Below are 16,757 nucleotides of genomic sequence, written 5' to 3' on the forward strand. Positions count from 1 at the left end.
GCCTTTAATTGGTCATTCTTTGTCATTATTGCATGAAGCTAGTAGCCACGAAGAGCAATTTTACTATTTCCCAGAACAAGAGACAGATACAAAGCCCAAAGAAGCCCCGTCTGTAAGCATGGCATTCAGACGCTGAAGTCTGGGTAGATCCTAAAGCCCTGCTCAGTCAGGAACCACCTGGGTCTTGAGCAAATCACTGACCATCTGTATGTCTCCAGCTCAGAGCTGTAAAATTGGTATGAAATAGAATCTATTCGAAAGAGCTGTTGTAAGATATAGAATCAAACCCATAAAGCCCACCCTTCCTTCCTTCCTTCTTTTCTTTCTTCCTTTTGGGTGAGGAAGATTTCCTTACATTTATTTATTTGTAAAATTAGACTATTTTGAAAGAGCAGCTGGCTTGGTTTGGTCTGTCTGGTTCACCGTCAGCCTTTGTACACGTGAGGTGTCATGTCGTAAACACTGTCCCCTCTTTGTTAACATTGTTCTTCTTGTTTGTCAATATATCAAGGACATTTTCCTCGACTGCAGCGTAGTTACCATGATTTCGAGGATGGTGTAACATTTCATAGAATGAGTGACCTCTTCCTTTCTGATCCATCCCCTTTAGTGGGGCATTTAGGTTGTATTCACTACTATGAATAAACATGTGGTGAACATAATCATGCATGTAGCTTGAATTTCTTTTGAAAGTTTTCCTGTTGTACAGTCTCAAAAATGCAATTGCTGATTCAAAATATTTTGTGTGACTTTTGACATTACTGCCAATTGATCTTATTGCCACAAGATGTGACCCATCCCTACTGCCACCGGCACGAAATCATGGCCCCGTCTCACTGCCAACTCACCAGAACTAGGAACTGTAATTTAAAATGCTCTTCCCTAGGCTGCAAATGCATCAGATGTTTTGAATTTTGTATGAATCAAGCCTCAAAGGAGGACCTTATGGAAAGATGCTATTAAATTAAAGAATCAGGTAAAGGAGAAAAATGTATCTATATAGATAAATGTTACTAGCCCGGGAATATAGGATCAAAAACCTTTAAAACATTATGTCATTTGTGATTCTTTCAAGGAGTCTTTGGGTCAAAATAAGGGCCGTTGGAATTGAGAGTTTGGTTTCTGAATTGTTCTCATCCTCCCATTCATTGTCTCACTCCTGTTTCACCATAGTTTTAAAATGTCTTATAACCGTCTTCTGTGCATGTGCTTCATTTTCTCCAGTTCACAGAGTTCTCAGGTTTATCAGTAAACGGCCCAAAGCAGACAAGAGTCACAGCATTTTTGCCTCCATTCTCAACAGTGTGCCCAGTAGTGGCTTCAGAATCTGTCCCAACATCATGAGACATCTTTCCAGAAAACCAAATGGTTTAAGTCGTACCATGAAGTAATTACACCCATTTAATTCCACCACCACAGCTTTCTTAGCCTAAAACATGCCTCGCTTGGACATGTGTAAATAAAAACACGAACATGAAGACAAAGGTCCACAGAAAAAGAAAACACATTCGGGCTAAGTGTAAAGAGCTGCTCGAGTTTTTTGGTGGCGAATCCTCGGCCGTTCGTCCTTGTGTTGTCATCTGCTTGTACCCTCACAGACAGGAGGTGGGACACCGCGAAGGTAGAAGGCAAGGCAGAAAAATGAAAGCGTGTGAAAAAAAATCTCTCTGCCATATTAATGTGTTCTGGTGAATTGCGAAATGATCACTTTCCTTTTCGCTGGGACATCTCAATTTTTCTACTGACCTATCTCAGCCTCCCGCGGGAGGCCACGTGGATGCCACGTGACGTCATCCTTCCCGGCTCTGCTGCTTCCCCATCATCCCTATTTCTGCCTGGCTCCTTGTCATTTGGTTCACGGGTCCAGTCCCACTGGCCTGGCCTCGGCTTGCTCTCTTGGCCTCCATGGTGGGTTGCAGTGACTTGTGGGTTCTTCCTCTGTCTCATACCCAGTGTCCATCTGCTCCCCTCACCCCCTATCCCAGGGCTCTCCTGGACCACAGCATTTGTCTCTCGACTTGCTGTATCTTTTCTGACTCCTTTCTGTTCTCGGTTCAACTCTCATCCTCCAGCGGCTGCTCTCCTTAAGCACAGGGCACGCCCTCTGTTCCTTGTCGGTGGTGTTGGTGAATGTGTGTAGCTGCACGTGCAACATAGCAGATGTGCAAACCTAATGGAGTTAGGGGAAGATTAAGGTTTTTCATTTTTACAGAACTTCAGTGTTTTGAACATGTGGCGTAGCCTTGCTTTTTTAGAGCTTGCTGTATCTTTCAGAGTGAGGCTGTTCAGATGCTTCTCCCACTGCTTCCCTCCAGTGCATTAGTCCCAGTGGATACATTCTCTTCTCACTTTCCTTGGCATGCGTCCGACCTTCACGTCGTCCCTGCAGGTGTGTTCGCTGTCAACCACTGTCCCCCGTCCCCACCCTACCCTACCCCAATCCCAGAGACCCCAGAGTACTGTCCCCCGTCCCCACCCTACCCTACCCCAATCCCAGAGACCCCAGAGCAGCGTGGTTAGCCTGAAACTGAGGACCTTGGGAAATCTCGGGGGGGGGGGTTTGTTTTGTTTTGTTTTCCAAAGGAGAGACCTTATGTGTGACGATTTCAGGATCTGCCCAGCTAGCACGGAGAGGTCTTAGGGCCTCTTACATCATCCAGTGGACATGGAGCCACAAGATGAGCCTTAACTAACGCTTCCCCCATCTCACTGAGATCCCTGCCCCCAGACGAGTACCATTCTGAGTCTTAGCGTCTCTGGGTTTTGCTTCAGAGGAAAAGCATGCCTTTAAATTCTCTCCTAGCACCTTTTTAAGGAAATGCTTTGTTATGTCTTCGGAAAATACAGAACAGCTGAGAACTGCAGCAGATGACTATTTGGGCTCTTAGACCATTCACGAAAATGGGATGGAAAAGGCTCCACGGCAAAGTAATATTTTCAGTCACGGAGCTATTTTCTGTCATCTTCGTGAGGGTCAGCAAAATGCTGCATAACTTCCAGAAATTCCTATTTAGTTGTAAAAATATTAGAATGTGAGTAGCCTTTGTTCTGCAATGTTCCTGAGTTCCCGTGAATAATCTCTTCCCACCACCCAGGCTGGTACCTTAAGCAAATAATTGAATAACCCAAGTGGATGCTGACTGCTTCCGCCACTTGGTGGCAAAGCCAATATATTTTGAACGGTAATATGAATGTGAGTAAGTTTGGTGGTGATTTTATCTTGTTTATTCTTTTTTTTTAAACATCTTTATTGGAGTAGAATTGCTTTACAATGGTGTGTTAGTTTCTGCTTTATAACAAAGTGAATCAGCTGTACATATACATACATCCCCATATCTTATCTTGTTTATTCTTCAGTTCATTAGGATTTTGTTGATTGGTTTGTTTTTGCTTTCATTTAAAAAATAATACTTGATTCTGTCATTTTGGATGATTAGAGGGGAAATATGGCCCCAAAATTAGGCTTTTATTTCACTGAACCCCAGACCCAAAAGTGGTCCAAGAGGTCATGGAAAATAATACCCTGGACTCAGAGTTCTGATGACATTGAATCCTATTAGAAAAGCTCTCCAGCAAAGAGATGCCTAGACTCCCATAATCTCTAACCAACAGGACTTGCTGTGCAGACTTGTTCCTGGAGTCCACTGTCAGTGAATACAGCCCTAAAGTCAATCCTCGGTCTGGGTTGTATAGCAGTGGGGCACAGCTACACCTGTCCAAGGTGTTGCCAGGTGTAGCAGCCAGTTCCCCTGCCAGGCTGCTGCAGGTCTAGGGCTTGGGACCTCTAGGCTCCTGAGTATTTCACAAAAGCTTCAAGGTCACTGAGCTGCCCGCTTGTTAGACGTAGAAGGATGTGGGGATTTTAGAATATGGGATATGGAGTGCCAGAGATTAATTAAGTGTGTAATTAAGTTTACAGAGTGGTTAAGCAAGAGGAATGCAATATACATCAAAATATTAGTGTGTCTGAGCACAAGGATTAAAGGCTGAGTGATAGATTTGGGGGGATCAGTTACATTTCGGGTGTCAGCATGTGAGCCCGGATCCCCACAGGTGTCAGAGAACCAGGCTGCTCTCTGCCAGGCCAGTGCCCTCTTCTTGGCCATGTGATCCACACAGACACAGTTCATTGCCTTTCTCCCCCGCAGCCCCTCCAGTGATGCTAAAGAGAAGGGCATGGTTCTGCAGTGCTGTTGGATTGGACAATTCCAACGGGGGGTGCAGAACCAAAGAGCATCTAATTTCCCGAGCTCTCTAATACTACGGGGTGGTCTAAAACCATGGTCCTACCTCCAGAACCTTGTGAGAAGCTTTTCTTAAAAAACAGAGAGTAGGGCAAAGTGCACCCATACAGGCAGACCCAGGAGATATTGTAGGTTTGGTTCCAGACCACCGCGATAAAGGGATATCTCAATAAAGCGAATCACATGAAGTTTTTGGTTTCCCAGTGCATATAAAAGTTGTTTACGCTATACTGTAGTCTCTTAAGTGTGCAATAGTATTATGTCTAAAAAAGCAATACTTTAATTAAAAATACTTCATTGCTAAAAATTAAAAACTACTTTATTGCTGAAAAATGCTAACCATCATCTGAGCCTTCTGCTAGCTGTAAAGGCTGCTGGAGGGTTTGAAATATTGCAAGAATTACCAAAATATGACATAGAGACACAAAGTGAGCAAAGGCTGTTTGAAAAAGGGCACCAGTAGACTTGCTCAATGCACAAACCTTCAATTTCTAAAGACACAGTAATGCAAAGCGCAATAAAAAGAAGCATTCCTGCACCCAGGATTATTTGCGAATAATTTAGGGTTATTTAGGTTATTATTTAGGGTTATTAATAAAGGGTTTCGAAAGAAACCCTTTCGCTAATGCACTAAGCTGACCGCGGTCCTAGAGCTCAGCTTTCTCCCACCTCTTGGTAACCTCTAAGCGCTTTACCCATGTGGTGAGTTATTTGTGCAAACCTTTCCATCCTGGCCCTCCCTTGCTCTGACATAACCCCAGATCTCTTCTGTAAATGTGTCCCTGGATGCCTGGAGAATGCAAGCCTGGTTTTTATACACTTATAAATGCATTATAGCAAGAATGGTAAATCTAAGCCCCAACAGAAATGATGCATTCCAAACCAAGGAGAACTGGCTTTTGGATTATCCGCTGCTGAGACCCTTCACCCCATGATCTCCTAAATTGGAGCCAATAACCCATGGTTCACAGTGGCACTGAGTGGCGAAAGCAATGGTTCTAAGTTAATTGAATTAACGATGATGTTAGTACATTACCCCTGAGAGCATGGCTCCCTCCACCCCCGACCCAGACATCCTCCACTGTGTTCAACTTAATAGCAACCTTCTGAAAAGTCCTATCTACGTGGCCTCTTGTGTTTCATATTCTCAGAGGGCTGCTGGTATCAGATGCTTAGGGACGCTCTGCTCAATATTTTAAGTTGGACACCCTGTGGATCTTTTCGAAGCAATATTAGTGTTTCAGGAAAGAGAGGAAAAGATAATGATTTTGCTTATCACATGAGTGAGCCTCTGCTACCTTTTGAGCAACACAGTAAACCCTTGCTAATTTTATCCTAACCATAGAGAATCCTTTTGCAAATTACCAGACAGCATACATTTACAAGTAAGATAATAAGCATAATTTTTATAAAACCAGCTCTCCTCTCTCAGCAGAGTTACTTTCTCCAATTTATTTGGACAGGATCATTTAATCCTGATTATGATAACAGTTCACAGCACAGGAGCAAACTGATTCTAGTGTATTCTGTAAAAATTAACGAAGGCCCTAGAATTCGAGGCTGGCTGCAGATCTGTGGAATTGAATCCTTGCTGATAAACGGAGTAGAGTTGCCAGGTGTTTGTGCAAATTACAGAGTTTAGACTAGAGGTTAGTAAAATTAGAATCAGCTGTGTTCTTCTGATTTACTTATCATTCATCCGCTCTTTTTAGAAAACGTTAAATTCATCAGTCAAAATTTGATAAGCAGCATATACTTTAAGGAGCTGGAGCTTCCTTTATTGCCCTTGTTTGTGACAGTGAGGTTTGTGTGGAAGCAGAGAAAACATGCCATTTCCAGAAAGTAGAGCCTCCAAATGCAAATACCGTCTGATTAACTAGAGATGAGCAATTTGAAACGCCAGTGTGTGCTTGCCAATGTTAGGATAAGGTATGTTTTTTCCTTCATTCTCTAAGCCTTCTTTGTTGTATGCTCCTTAAACGTGTGTGGAATGGAATCATATGTTTTAATTAAATTTAGTCTTATTTTGTGTCTCGATTATTTCTTCTGAAGAATCAGCACTCACCACTTAATATTTGGCATTCCCGTCATGGAAGATGGGGCTGCCAACGTTTGGTCTAGTGGCAAGCCATCTCTCTTGTGCTAGTTTCCAAGAAGAACCGCCTTTTGCAGAATTTTTTTCTGTAAGGAACAGAGTAATAGCGGGTTAGTATCCAAAGGTTGTTATTATATAGTAAAAGTCCTTATCATGAGACCTCAGGTGAACAAAAAGAAAGCAACTCATGCTTTCTTCTTCAACAGAACTATGATTTTTTCTCTGTTCCTAAAATCCCTGAACTTAAGCCCAGCAGAATCAAAGAGGGTGTTTATTTGTGGGGGGAGGCAACGGAGCAGAGAATTGCAGGGATTCACTGAAGTCCTAGTTTTTGTAATGTTGCTGAGTCCTTGATGTCAAGCAAGAATCAATACTTCTCTCCAGTCCTGCTTTAAGCCTCTGTTTCATCTGTAGCGTGATGAAATTGTGGCTTCAGGCAGCGTGCCCCAATCAAGGTCATGCTCTGAGGCCCCTCCTTGGGTCTCACCAGCCCCCTTGCCTTCTGCTTCCCAGGGTCCACAACCAGCTGACACTGCAGCAGCTGTGCCCTGGGTCCCCAGTGCAGTAGACGGTGCCTGGTGGACCTGTTACAAGCACTTCGATGAATGTGTTCACCACTTGGCTTGTGTGGCCAAGAGAACAGGTTGTGTCTTAGCAACCTACTGGCCCACTCCTTTGGGGCCCTATTCAGTCCTCCCCAGCTTCAGTTTAACACCAACTCTTTCCAATATATTTATGTGCACATAGCACATTCATACCATTAGAGCATCCATCTCAGGTGCTATTCTAGGGGTTGGGAATACAGCAGTGACCAAGAGAGAAGAAAATTCTTTCTCTCACGCAGCTTAAATCCTTAAGGGATCCGAGTAATAGTTGCCTGGGGAAGCAACGTCTGAGCATGTATTTCACAGGGATCCCACTAGAGATGATCATACAAAGTGAAATAAGTCAGAAAGAGAAAGACAAATACCATCTCATATCACTTGTACGTGGAATCTAAAATATGACACAAACCTATCTACGAAACAGAAACAGACTCATAGACATAGAGAACAGACTTGAGAGGGGTGGGGGAGGGAAGGATTGGGAGTGTGGGATTAGCAGACGCAAACTATTATATAGAGAATGGATAAACGAAAAGGTCCTACTGTATAGTACGGGGAACTATATTCAATATCCTGTGATAAACCATCATGGAAAAGAATATGAAAAAGAATATCTATATATATGTATGACTGAGTCACTTTGCTGTACAGCAGAAATTAACACAACATTGTAAATCAACTATGCATCGATAAAATCTTTTAAAAAAAGGGATCCCAGAGACCCTTGCATACATGCCATGGTCTGCTTGCTTTCTGAACCCTGAATTCAGCTGTTGTTTCCTTCAGTTCCTCCTTTGCCCATCTTCTTTCAGTTCAGTGTGGGTCCCTCCATCTCTAGGTAACTAAAGCTCTTGCAGCCCCTTCTTCCTACCAGGTCCACATCTGTGAGTAACTGCAGGACCCCCTTGCAACAGGGGCACTCACCTGGCCAGAGTCCCAGTACTGAGGTGGCTCTGAATTCTGCCAGGGATGGGGGACTGGGCAGCGAGGTTGGGGATGCATGTCCATCATTATTGCGGTAGTTATTTCCAGCCTGATCGGCCATGGGGTCCATGACCTCTGTGAAAACATTTTAGAGAGTCTCTCTTGTCCAGAATTTAGAGTTTTCTTGAAACCATGAGATAGAGGGACCATCAGTTGTGAGGATCCTTTCCCACCATGATATTCTGAATCTCATCAGAAGCTTTGGGGAATTCGAAGAAGGGCCTGGGATGGACCTTTTTGAGGTGCCTGCTGGTCTGTCTGAAAGGCATTGCCCCTCTTGCTTTTTATTCTGTTTCTCACCCAGAGTGAGATGTTTCACTGGGATCCATCAAGGAGTGGCAGGGAAGTGGCCCTTTCCCTGTTTTCAGATTGCAGAGAACTCTGTGGGCAAGTGACACAGCATCTGTTCTTTTCCAAGAACCAAGGAGCTATTTTAACCGTTACTTGTTCATAAAGATGCCGTTTGGGATGTTTTTTCATATTGCTCCTTGATTTTTCTTCCCTACAGTTTCCTTGTCTGTCTTTCTCTGGCTCTTTCTCCTGTGATCAGAATATGCATCAAGGCTTCATTAACCACGGAAGGAAATGAAAGATTCCCCCTGTGACAGGGGCTCATCAGAAACCCCCAGGAGTTCAGGAAGGACAACTCTTAAATGAGATCAGGCTTCAAAGGTGTAGGGCAACTCTCCGATGATGATCTCTCGGCGATTTATGTATTATTGACGCTCACGTCACGAAATGAAATATCCACCATGCTGATAATTTACGCTTTCTCTGTTTAATTATAGTTTGAAAATGAGATCATCACCAAGCTGGATCATGAAGTGGAAGGAGGTAGAGGCGATGAGCAGTACAAAGTGTTATTTGATAAAATGTAAGTGTTGATTAACAGTGGGATTTATGTCAGAATAGAGACAGAGAGACTGTAATTAGACGACAATGAACTTTGTAGCCCAGAAATAATTAAAAAGTGTTAATAATGGAAAATATTTTAAATTGCACCTCAGTCAAGTTTCTTTTCCTGAGTGTGATTAACAAGGTGCGTGTAATTATTTTTCAGTCTCTTAGAGCACTGCAGGAAGCACAAATACCTTGCCAAAACGGGAGAAACTTTTGTAAAGCTCGTCGTGCACCTGATGGAAAGACTTCTGGATTACAGAACCATCATGCATGATGAGAACAAAGAAAATCGCATGAGCTGCACTGTCAACGTGCTGGTGAGTGAAAAGTTAAATACCCGGTCTTCCCAGGAAGCCGGAGGTTGAACCAGAAGTTCAAAGCCTTGTGAAAGCTGTGGCCACGGAGCTCTGCAGAGCAGGACACAGCCTGTCTCCTTGGCTGTGGGAGGGAAGGAGGAAGGAAGAACTGTTTGCGTATCTGCTTTAAGCACGTCAGCAAAATCATCTTCCTTCTGGGTGTTTTCACACTGTTCTTCCCCTGGTTCAGAATGATGAGCCATCTTATTTTGTAAGCAGGGGAGCGCCCTCACTGATTACAGATCCTAAATGTTTCATTACTAGGAGACTGTAAACATGTCCCGTAGTGGGTCAAATGGTGGCCTCTGAAAGGTCACACAGCCTCATCCTCAGAACCTGTGAACGTGACCTTGTTTGGAAAAACATGCTCCTAGCAGATGTGATTAAGTCAAAGATCTTGAGATGAGACCGTCCTGGATTACCCAGGTGGGCCCTAAATCCGATGACAAGTATTTTTTTCTTTTTCTTTTTGTGGTACGCGGGCCTCTCACTGTTGTGGCCCCTCCCGTTGCGGAGCACAGGCTCCGGACGCGCAGGCTCAGCAGCCATGGCTCACGGGCCCAGCCGCTCCGCGGCATGTGGGATCCTCCCGGACCGGGGCACGAACCCGTGTCCCCTGCATCGGCAGGCGGGCTCTCAACCACTGCGCCACCAGGGAAGCCCATGACAAGTATTTTTATAAGAGGCAGAAAAGGAGAAGACAGAGACCCAGAGCAGAAGACCACGTGAAGAGAGGGGCAGAGATGGGAGTGATGTGGCCACAAGCCAAGGAACACCTGGAGCCACTAGACGCTGGAAGGGGCAGGAAGGAAGCTCCCCTGGTCCCTTCAGAGGGCATGTGGCTCTGCTGACCCCTGGGTTTCAGACTCAGGCCTCCAAAACCGAAAGAGAACGCAGAGCTATTGTTTTAAGTCCTGGAGATTGTGGTAATTTGTTATGGCAGCCATAAGAAACTCGTGCGTGGCCACGTGATGGCTTGGGTGAACTTGACCACCGCCATCCACTGGTGTCTTGCAGAGCTGCTCTCACTGTGATATGGTCAGGCTCTGTGGACATCGGTTTTTGACGTAGTTGTGGTACGTCAGGAATGCTTCAGGGCGATGAACTTCTAGGAAGCTTTACGACAAGCTCAGCTGCAGGGCATGGCTGGTTGGCCTCGTGGCTCTCAGGAGCCACGTGACCACCGCATCTGACTCCAGAGCTCTCTGCATCTCTCTGCATCTTCCTCCCCTGCTGCTTCCTAGAAGCTAGATAAGCAGACTCCTGGCCCTGGTAGTGTTTTCCTCAATTTCCCCCGCCTGTCCCAACGCAGGAATGCAAGGAAACACTGTGCCTGGTTTCTTCTCTTTCCTTCTCTGGGGTGTCCTCACCACCACCTGGTTGTTGGATAGCGGGTGGTTGCCCTGCCCTGACTTCCCCCATTTGTACGGACTTGTAGGCGGTTTGAGCTTATGGGAGTGGACTTTTGTGCCAGGAGGAGCAGGCCCCATCATTCATTGTTGAAAATCACCAGAGATGTTTGGATTAAAAAGATAAACAAAAAGGAATATTTTTCACCTTCCATCTACTTCATTGTCAACACCGAATCTGAGCTTTGCCACGACGAGCCGGCCGCTGAAACTTCCAGAGCAGGTTTTTTTTGTTTTATTTTTTCCTTGCAGATCTAAACACGGGGCACTTCTGGTTTCTGGTCCAGTATGTAAAAGGGGCTTGGAAGTCGTTACTCTATCCTCACCACAAGAAAAAAGCTGGCAAACTGAAAATCAACAACTCTTCTTCGATCCACAGGGAAAACGCCTGCTCCCAAAATTGTGATACGGAGAATCACAGCCTCCCGGAGCAGAAACTAGCACTGGAGCCGGTACTGGACTCCTTTTACCCAGTACATCATGGCCACTTTCAACATAAAATAACAAGGTGTCTTAAAGGAAAAAAAAAGATGCAGTCTGAAGAGACAGGACATCACAGCTGGACTTGGACATGGCTTTAGAGGTTTTAGAATTATCAGACTGGGCACTTAAAATGACCATGATAAATATGCTAAGGGCACTAATAGAAACAGTAGACATTATGGAAGAACAGGTAATATAAGCTGAAAGATGGGAATTCTAAGAAAGTATCAAAGAGAAAATGCTAGACACTTGCAGAATGAAGAATGCCTTTGGACTTATCAATAGACTGGACACGGCTGAGGAAAGAATCGGTGAGCTTGAAACGTCTAAATATGTTTGCATGTGCACCATAAGGGTCGGGGGCCACTGTAGGAGTTACTGGCGTCCATCCCTGAGATCTGGCCCACTGGCTATGTTTGCCTCTCCATCCACCTGTAGCCTGACTGTGCTAGGGCGGCAGCGAGCTCTGCCCCAGGTAAGGGCCTCGATCCTTTGCTCAGGAACGAGCCTGGCTCTTGCTCTGTTGTCTTCCTGCATTCTTGCCTCTGTCTGTAGGAATTTATTTTGATGATGCCAGTGTGGTTAACACGAAGTAGAAATCAGTGTCTTTCTGCAGGAGAGAAACAGAAACCTTTTCAAAAACATTCCCTACCACGGACATACTTTTCTAGTGCTACCTCTGAGGTTTAAGGGGACCCAAAAGGCCCATTTGTGTCCAGAAGGAAGAATTATTATTATGTCGATTAGGTTTCCAGCTTTGAGGCTTGACTACTGTTTGTTTCAAGCAGGATCTTTCATGCTCACCAGGATGCAAAACCTAGTGGAGAAATGGTGACAGGCTCTGAATGGGGCCTTTTATCAGAATCAGACTCAGAATCAGAATCAGAATCAGGGTCAGAAAAATAAGGTCCTGTGAGGACACCTGAGATCATAGTTCCTGACGTTATGGTGTGTTCCTCTCTCATCCTGAGATTATCGGACAACATTCACTTCCTTCAGCTTGAAACATCCTGAATCATTCTAGGAAGAGTCAAGCATTCTATTCTTAACTGTTTCCTGGGGAGGATAAGATGGATCCCAGACTATCACAATTCTTTCATTTAAAAAATAGAGATCTATGGATTACAGAGAACAAAAATGGATTTTTACAGATAGATGTTCTGTCTCTTAATATTCACTGCCAAGAACATTTCATCATATAAATATATTTCTAACTTCCGGGTCCATTTTTACCTTTTCTCCTGGTACTTTTCTTGTGAAACAAATAGAGTTTCATAGAACTGAATGTGTCTATCCATCTCTAGATGAGTATGTATGTATAAACATACATCTAGAAACATATAAAATGTACTCAACTGATCACTAAGCAGAAATCCCGTTGAAATCCTAAGGTTAAAAAATAAAGAACGTAAGATTTATTCATCAATAAATAAATGTAAGCTCATTGCAAAATTTCCTTTAAAACCAGTGCTATTTTTTTTTTTTTTAAATAGAGTTAGTGGAACGTTCTAAGTTGTGTGGGCTCGTTAATGTCCTACTCTTCCTATCGCTTAAAAAACAAATTAAAATTAAAAAATGAGAGACAGGGGCTGTGATTCTGCCCAGCGGCCTAGTCCTTTAGATGTACCTCTGCAAGCAAGTCTGCATGTGTACTGGATCATGGTTCCCACTAGGCAAAATGCGTATTTGTAATTAAGTGGAATTTCATCGTCACCTCATAATCATGCAATCTTTAATTACTGGTTCATGATTTGTTGTGTGTCACCTGGCTCTTCTATGCAATTATCAACATATTCATACCCAAGAATGGTAGAATCATTGTTTTACAGACATAAGTTAGGTCCTTCATGGCCCCTTTACAGGCTAATGAAGGTGGTTCCAACTAGAATTCTAAAACTCTTAGGATGTGTCTTAGTTATGAAGGAGTACAAAATTGAAATACAGTGAAAATGCTTGCACTCTGAAAGATCAACGCATAGCACTGGACTGGAATTGGAGACCCAGTCCCAATAGGATTGCTTGGACAGATGTCAGCCCTGGTGCGGAGAGGACCACGGGGGGTGGGAGGATGCCCGCAGAGCCCAGAAGTGGGGCACCGAGCAGTGTGAACTTTTACATAAAGAAAGAAAAAGTTTTATAAAGAAATTGGGATTTGAGATGAATGTCCTTCAGTTCTAGGGAGGCTTTGAAGTCCTAGGCAGGGAATAGAACGCAGAGCAGGCAGGGAATAGAAGACACTTCCGTATCTCGGAGAGGGGGAGGAAAGTCGCATGATATCCCCGTTGTGAAATTGTAGAGGAGAATGATCAAAAACTTAGGAAAGGATTAAAAATAGTGCAGAAGAGGGTGGTGTGAAATCGTAGCGTGTAAATACTGGTGAGTTGGAAGTGAAGGGCTCATCCTCTGCCCTTGATGTAGGTTCCCTTTGTTACATCGCTCCGAGCCGTCAGCTGAAAATATCCTCATTACCCAGACACAGCACACGAACCAGAGGACACGCAAATCTCAGGTGCTGCAAAATGTGAAAATCTCGGTGCGTCTTTCTAAACGCGCCCCCGCTTACTCTCTGCATTTGGTTATGATTTCTTTTAGGAGAGATCAATTGTGGAAGCAGTGTCTTTCTTTGGCTAATGAAATGAAACAGGCTGTTTCATCTTCTTGGGTAATGGCATGCCTTTATGATGGTGCTATTCACTAGTTATCTCAGGCCCCCATTCTAGAGTTCTGACATGGTGCGCAGGTGCTAAATTTCACATTGAAAGCGGCAATGGTGTTTCCATACCTTAGGCCTTGTTAGGTGACTGTTCTTCACCTTTCTGGTGCCTCGTGAACGATAAAAGATTTTAGAGTGTTTATAGAGATTTCACATTAAGAAATGTAATTGTAATAGAAATATTTATGCCCATCCTGAAAATAGTTTACAATATGTAGAATTAGCCTATTGTTGATAATCTGCTAACTAACCTTCCTCTATCAGTGCTGTACACGAGGTGTTTTTTTAAGCAGCAACCAGTTTTCTTACTGTGCTTTGGAAGGTCTGTCTAGAACAGCGCTTTCCGATAGAAATTTCTTGATAATGGAAATGCTCTGTATCTACACTATTCAAGACAGTAGCACTGGCTCCATACGGATATTGAGCACTCAAAAGTGTGTGGCAAGTGCAACTGAGGAAGTGAATTTTTAACTTCATTCAATTTGAATTAAATTGACTTTCTATTTGAATACATGCGCCTCGTGGCTACTGTGTTGGACATCAGGTCTACAATGCCACGTCGCCTTCTTGTGGCTCTTGGTAAGTGAGGCTAGACCCAGCATGCTTTGAATCATGTTGATGATGCTTATTCCAAAATTTTTCGTTTCGCTTCTAATGAGATGACAATGGTTAAGAATGGTGAAGAGATCATATCTTCCGGTAATCCTTTGTTTTAACTGAAAACAGGTGACTTTCAAATGACAGAAGTAGATTTAAGCCATCACAGCGTTTATTGTATTTTTTAATTTTTAAAAATTTGTTGCCAAGCATGTTTTCTGTTTCCTTTTTGTTTTACTGAAATAGAGTTGATTTACAATGTTGTGTTAGTTTCGGGTATACAGCAAAGTGATTCAGGTCTATATATATCTGAATATATAGATTCTTTTCCATTATAGGTTATGACAAGATATTGAGTATAGTTCCCTGTGTTATACAGTAGGTTCTTGTTGGTTATCTATTTAGATGTGATATATATATATATATACACAATGGAATATTACTCAGCCATAAAAAATGAAATAATGCCATTTGCAGCAACATGGGTGGACCTAGTTATTATCATACTAAGTAAGTCAGATGGAGAAAGATATATGATATCGTTTAAATGTGAAATCTAAAAAAATGATACAGATGAACTTTTTTACAAAAGAGAAATAGACTCACAGATTTAGAAAACAAACTTATGGTTACCAAAGGGGAGGGGGGCGCAGGGATAAAATAGGAGTTTGGGATTAACATATACACGCTACACTGTTTAAAGTATAGGAAATTTATTCGTTAGAATCACCCCCCGCCAGCCAAAAAAAAAAAATGTGAAGAACAGTGTAAGGTGTTTTTGCATTTTATGTGAATTTATGGTTCATATTCAAAGATCTGGGTCCATTTGGCTGTGTTTGACACAAGTTGAAGAACTGGATTTTTAATATGTATGTGACACCTTTTATAGAACAGGTTTCTTAAAACAGTGTTGTGGTTTGATTTTTCAGAATTTCTACAAAGAGATTGAAAGAGAAGAAATGTATATAAGGTATGTGAGCATCTGGCTCGTCTGCACCCTCGACCTGTTTACAATAATTGCTGTTTGTCAAGTCCATGCTAAAAAGTGTTTTATAGCCACAGGGGTTGATCTTGTAGGAAATCGTGAAGGCTAGAGTTTGAATTTGGTGGAGCTCCCAGAAGTATCGTCAGGCCTGGTGCAGTTTGTCCGTGCCGATGCGGAGATTTGGGGTGGGGGGCATCCTTAGCCAGCTCAGAAGAAAATTATTATTTCACAGGGTTTTTATTCCTTTTGACTGACCCTTATGGCCCTTTAGAAAAAAGGCACTGCCACAAATTTTATTGTTTCACAGTAAGCCATATGATCAAATGAGAAGTCCAGTCTTAACTTTATCAGAAATAAGGCAATAGTATAAATTTTCAGTCTCTTCTTACCTGGGTACCAAATTCCCAAGTTTCATACTTTCTTCTGGATTTTTCTCCTTCACTTGCCTTTTTCTCTAGGGTGGTGGGCTATGATTGGTACCCTCTTCTTCTTGGTCACTCTTAGGGGCCAGTGTCAAATTTTAGCAAGATTACCACTTACGAGACCAGAATAATTATATAATCCACGTGGCATTAGAGTTTAATGATGAATCTTAGTTACATTAAGCATTATTTTCTTTCTTTTTTTGTTAAGTCTCTAGCGTATTTATTTGTATAAAGAGCAAACAAAAACATGATTTTCTAACTTTTGATTTCTAAGGCTTTTTAACTTTGTCCTTTAAAAACAGTACCATGTGAATATAATAAAGCTTGAGGAAAACAATCAGTTTCTTTTATCCAAAATGTAGGCTGTGGTGGGAGGGAGAGAGATGCAAGAGGGAAGAGATATGGGGATATATGTGTATGTATAGCTGATTCACTTCGTCATAAAGCAGAAACTAACACACCATTGTAAAGCAATTATACTCCAATAAAGGTGTTAAAAAAAAAGTGTATACAAAAAAAAATGTAGGTTGCTCTATATTAGAAAAGCAACTTTTATTTCTTTATGGCAGAGGAATTCTTTTGATCACATTCGCTGTGATCATTGGAGCTCTTTATTCTTATGGATTTGTATTTTTATGGATTTTGTGTGTGTGTATATTTGGACTCAATAGAAATGTAAGAAATCACAATCAAACATTGTGTACTCTCATTTCAACTGCAAGAAAGAAAACTCTGGAAAAGATGAGAAAGAATGAGAGACCTTGAAGTATAATTCCACCTCCTTGTGCCACCTTCAGTTTTGTCCTGAAAAGAGAGGACTTAAATTTAAGAAATATATCTACTGTGTATTACTCTGGTTGGTTTTTCTTAGTGCTTCATGTACCAGAAGCTTCCAAGGCATTATTCATTGTGAAGATTGTAAAAAGAAAGTATAGAGATGATTTACTGTTGAAGGTAGAAT

At 42.6% G+C, this 16,757-nt stretch overlaps 1 protein-coding gene across 9 annotated transcripts in view; it reads left to right on the forward strand.

Moving 5' to 3' along the window:
- Positions 1-16,757, forward strand: part of DOCK1 (dedicator of cytokinesis 1) — a 528,766-nt gene that overhangs the window by 443,019 nt on the left and 68,990 nt on the right. For all 9 annotated transcript variants that reach the window (XM_029245561.1, XM_029245563.1, XM_029245558.1 and 6 more), the window contains 3 exons: positions 8,717-8,802; positions 8,989-9,145; positions 15,316-15,356. In XM_029245561.1, coding sequence (XP_029101394.1) covers positions 8,717-8,802; positions 8,989-9,145; positions 15,316-15,356 — 284 coding nt within the window. The remainder of the gene's footprint in view (positions 1-8,716; positions 8,803-8,988; positions 9,146-15,315; positions 15,357-16,757) is intronic.

The sequence above is a fragment of the Monodon monoceros genome, unplaced genomic scaffold (assembly GCF_005190385.1).
Source record: "Monodon monoceros isolate NGI ecotype Baffin Bay Population unplaced genomic scaffold, NGI_Narwhal_1 Super_Scaffold_4, whole genome shotgun sequence".
Taxonomy (NCBI): domain Eukaryota; kingdom Metazoa; phylum Chordata; class Mammalia; order Artiodactyla; family Monodontidae; genus Monodon; species Monodon monoceros.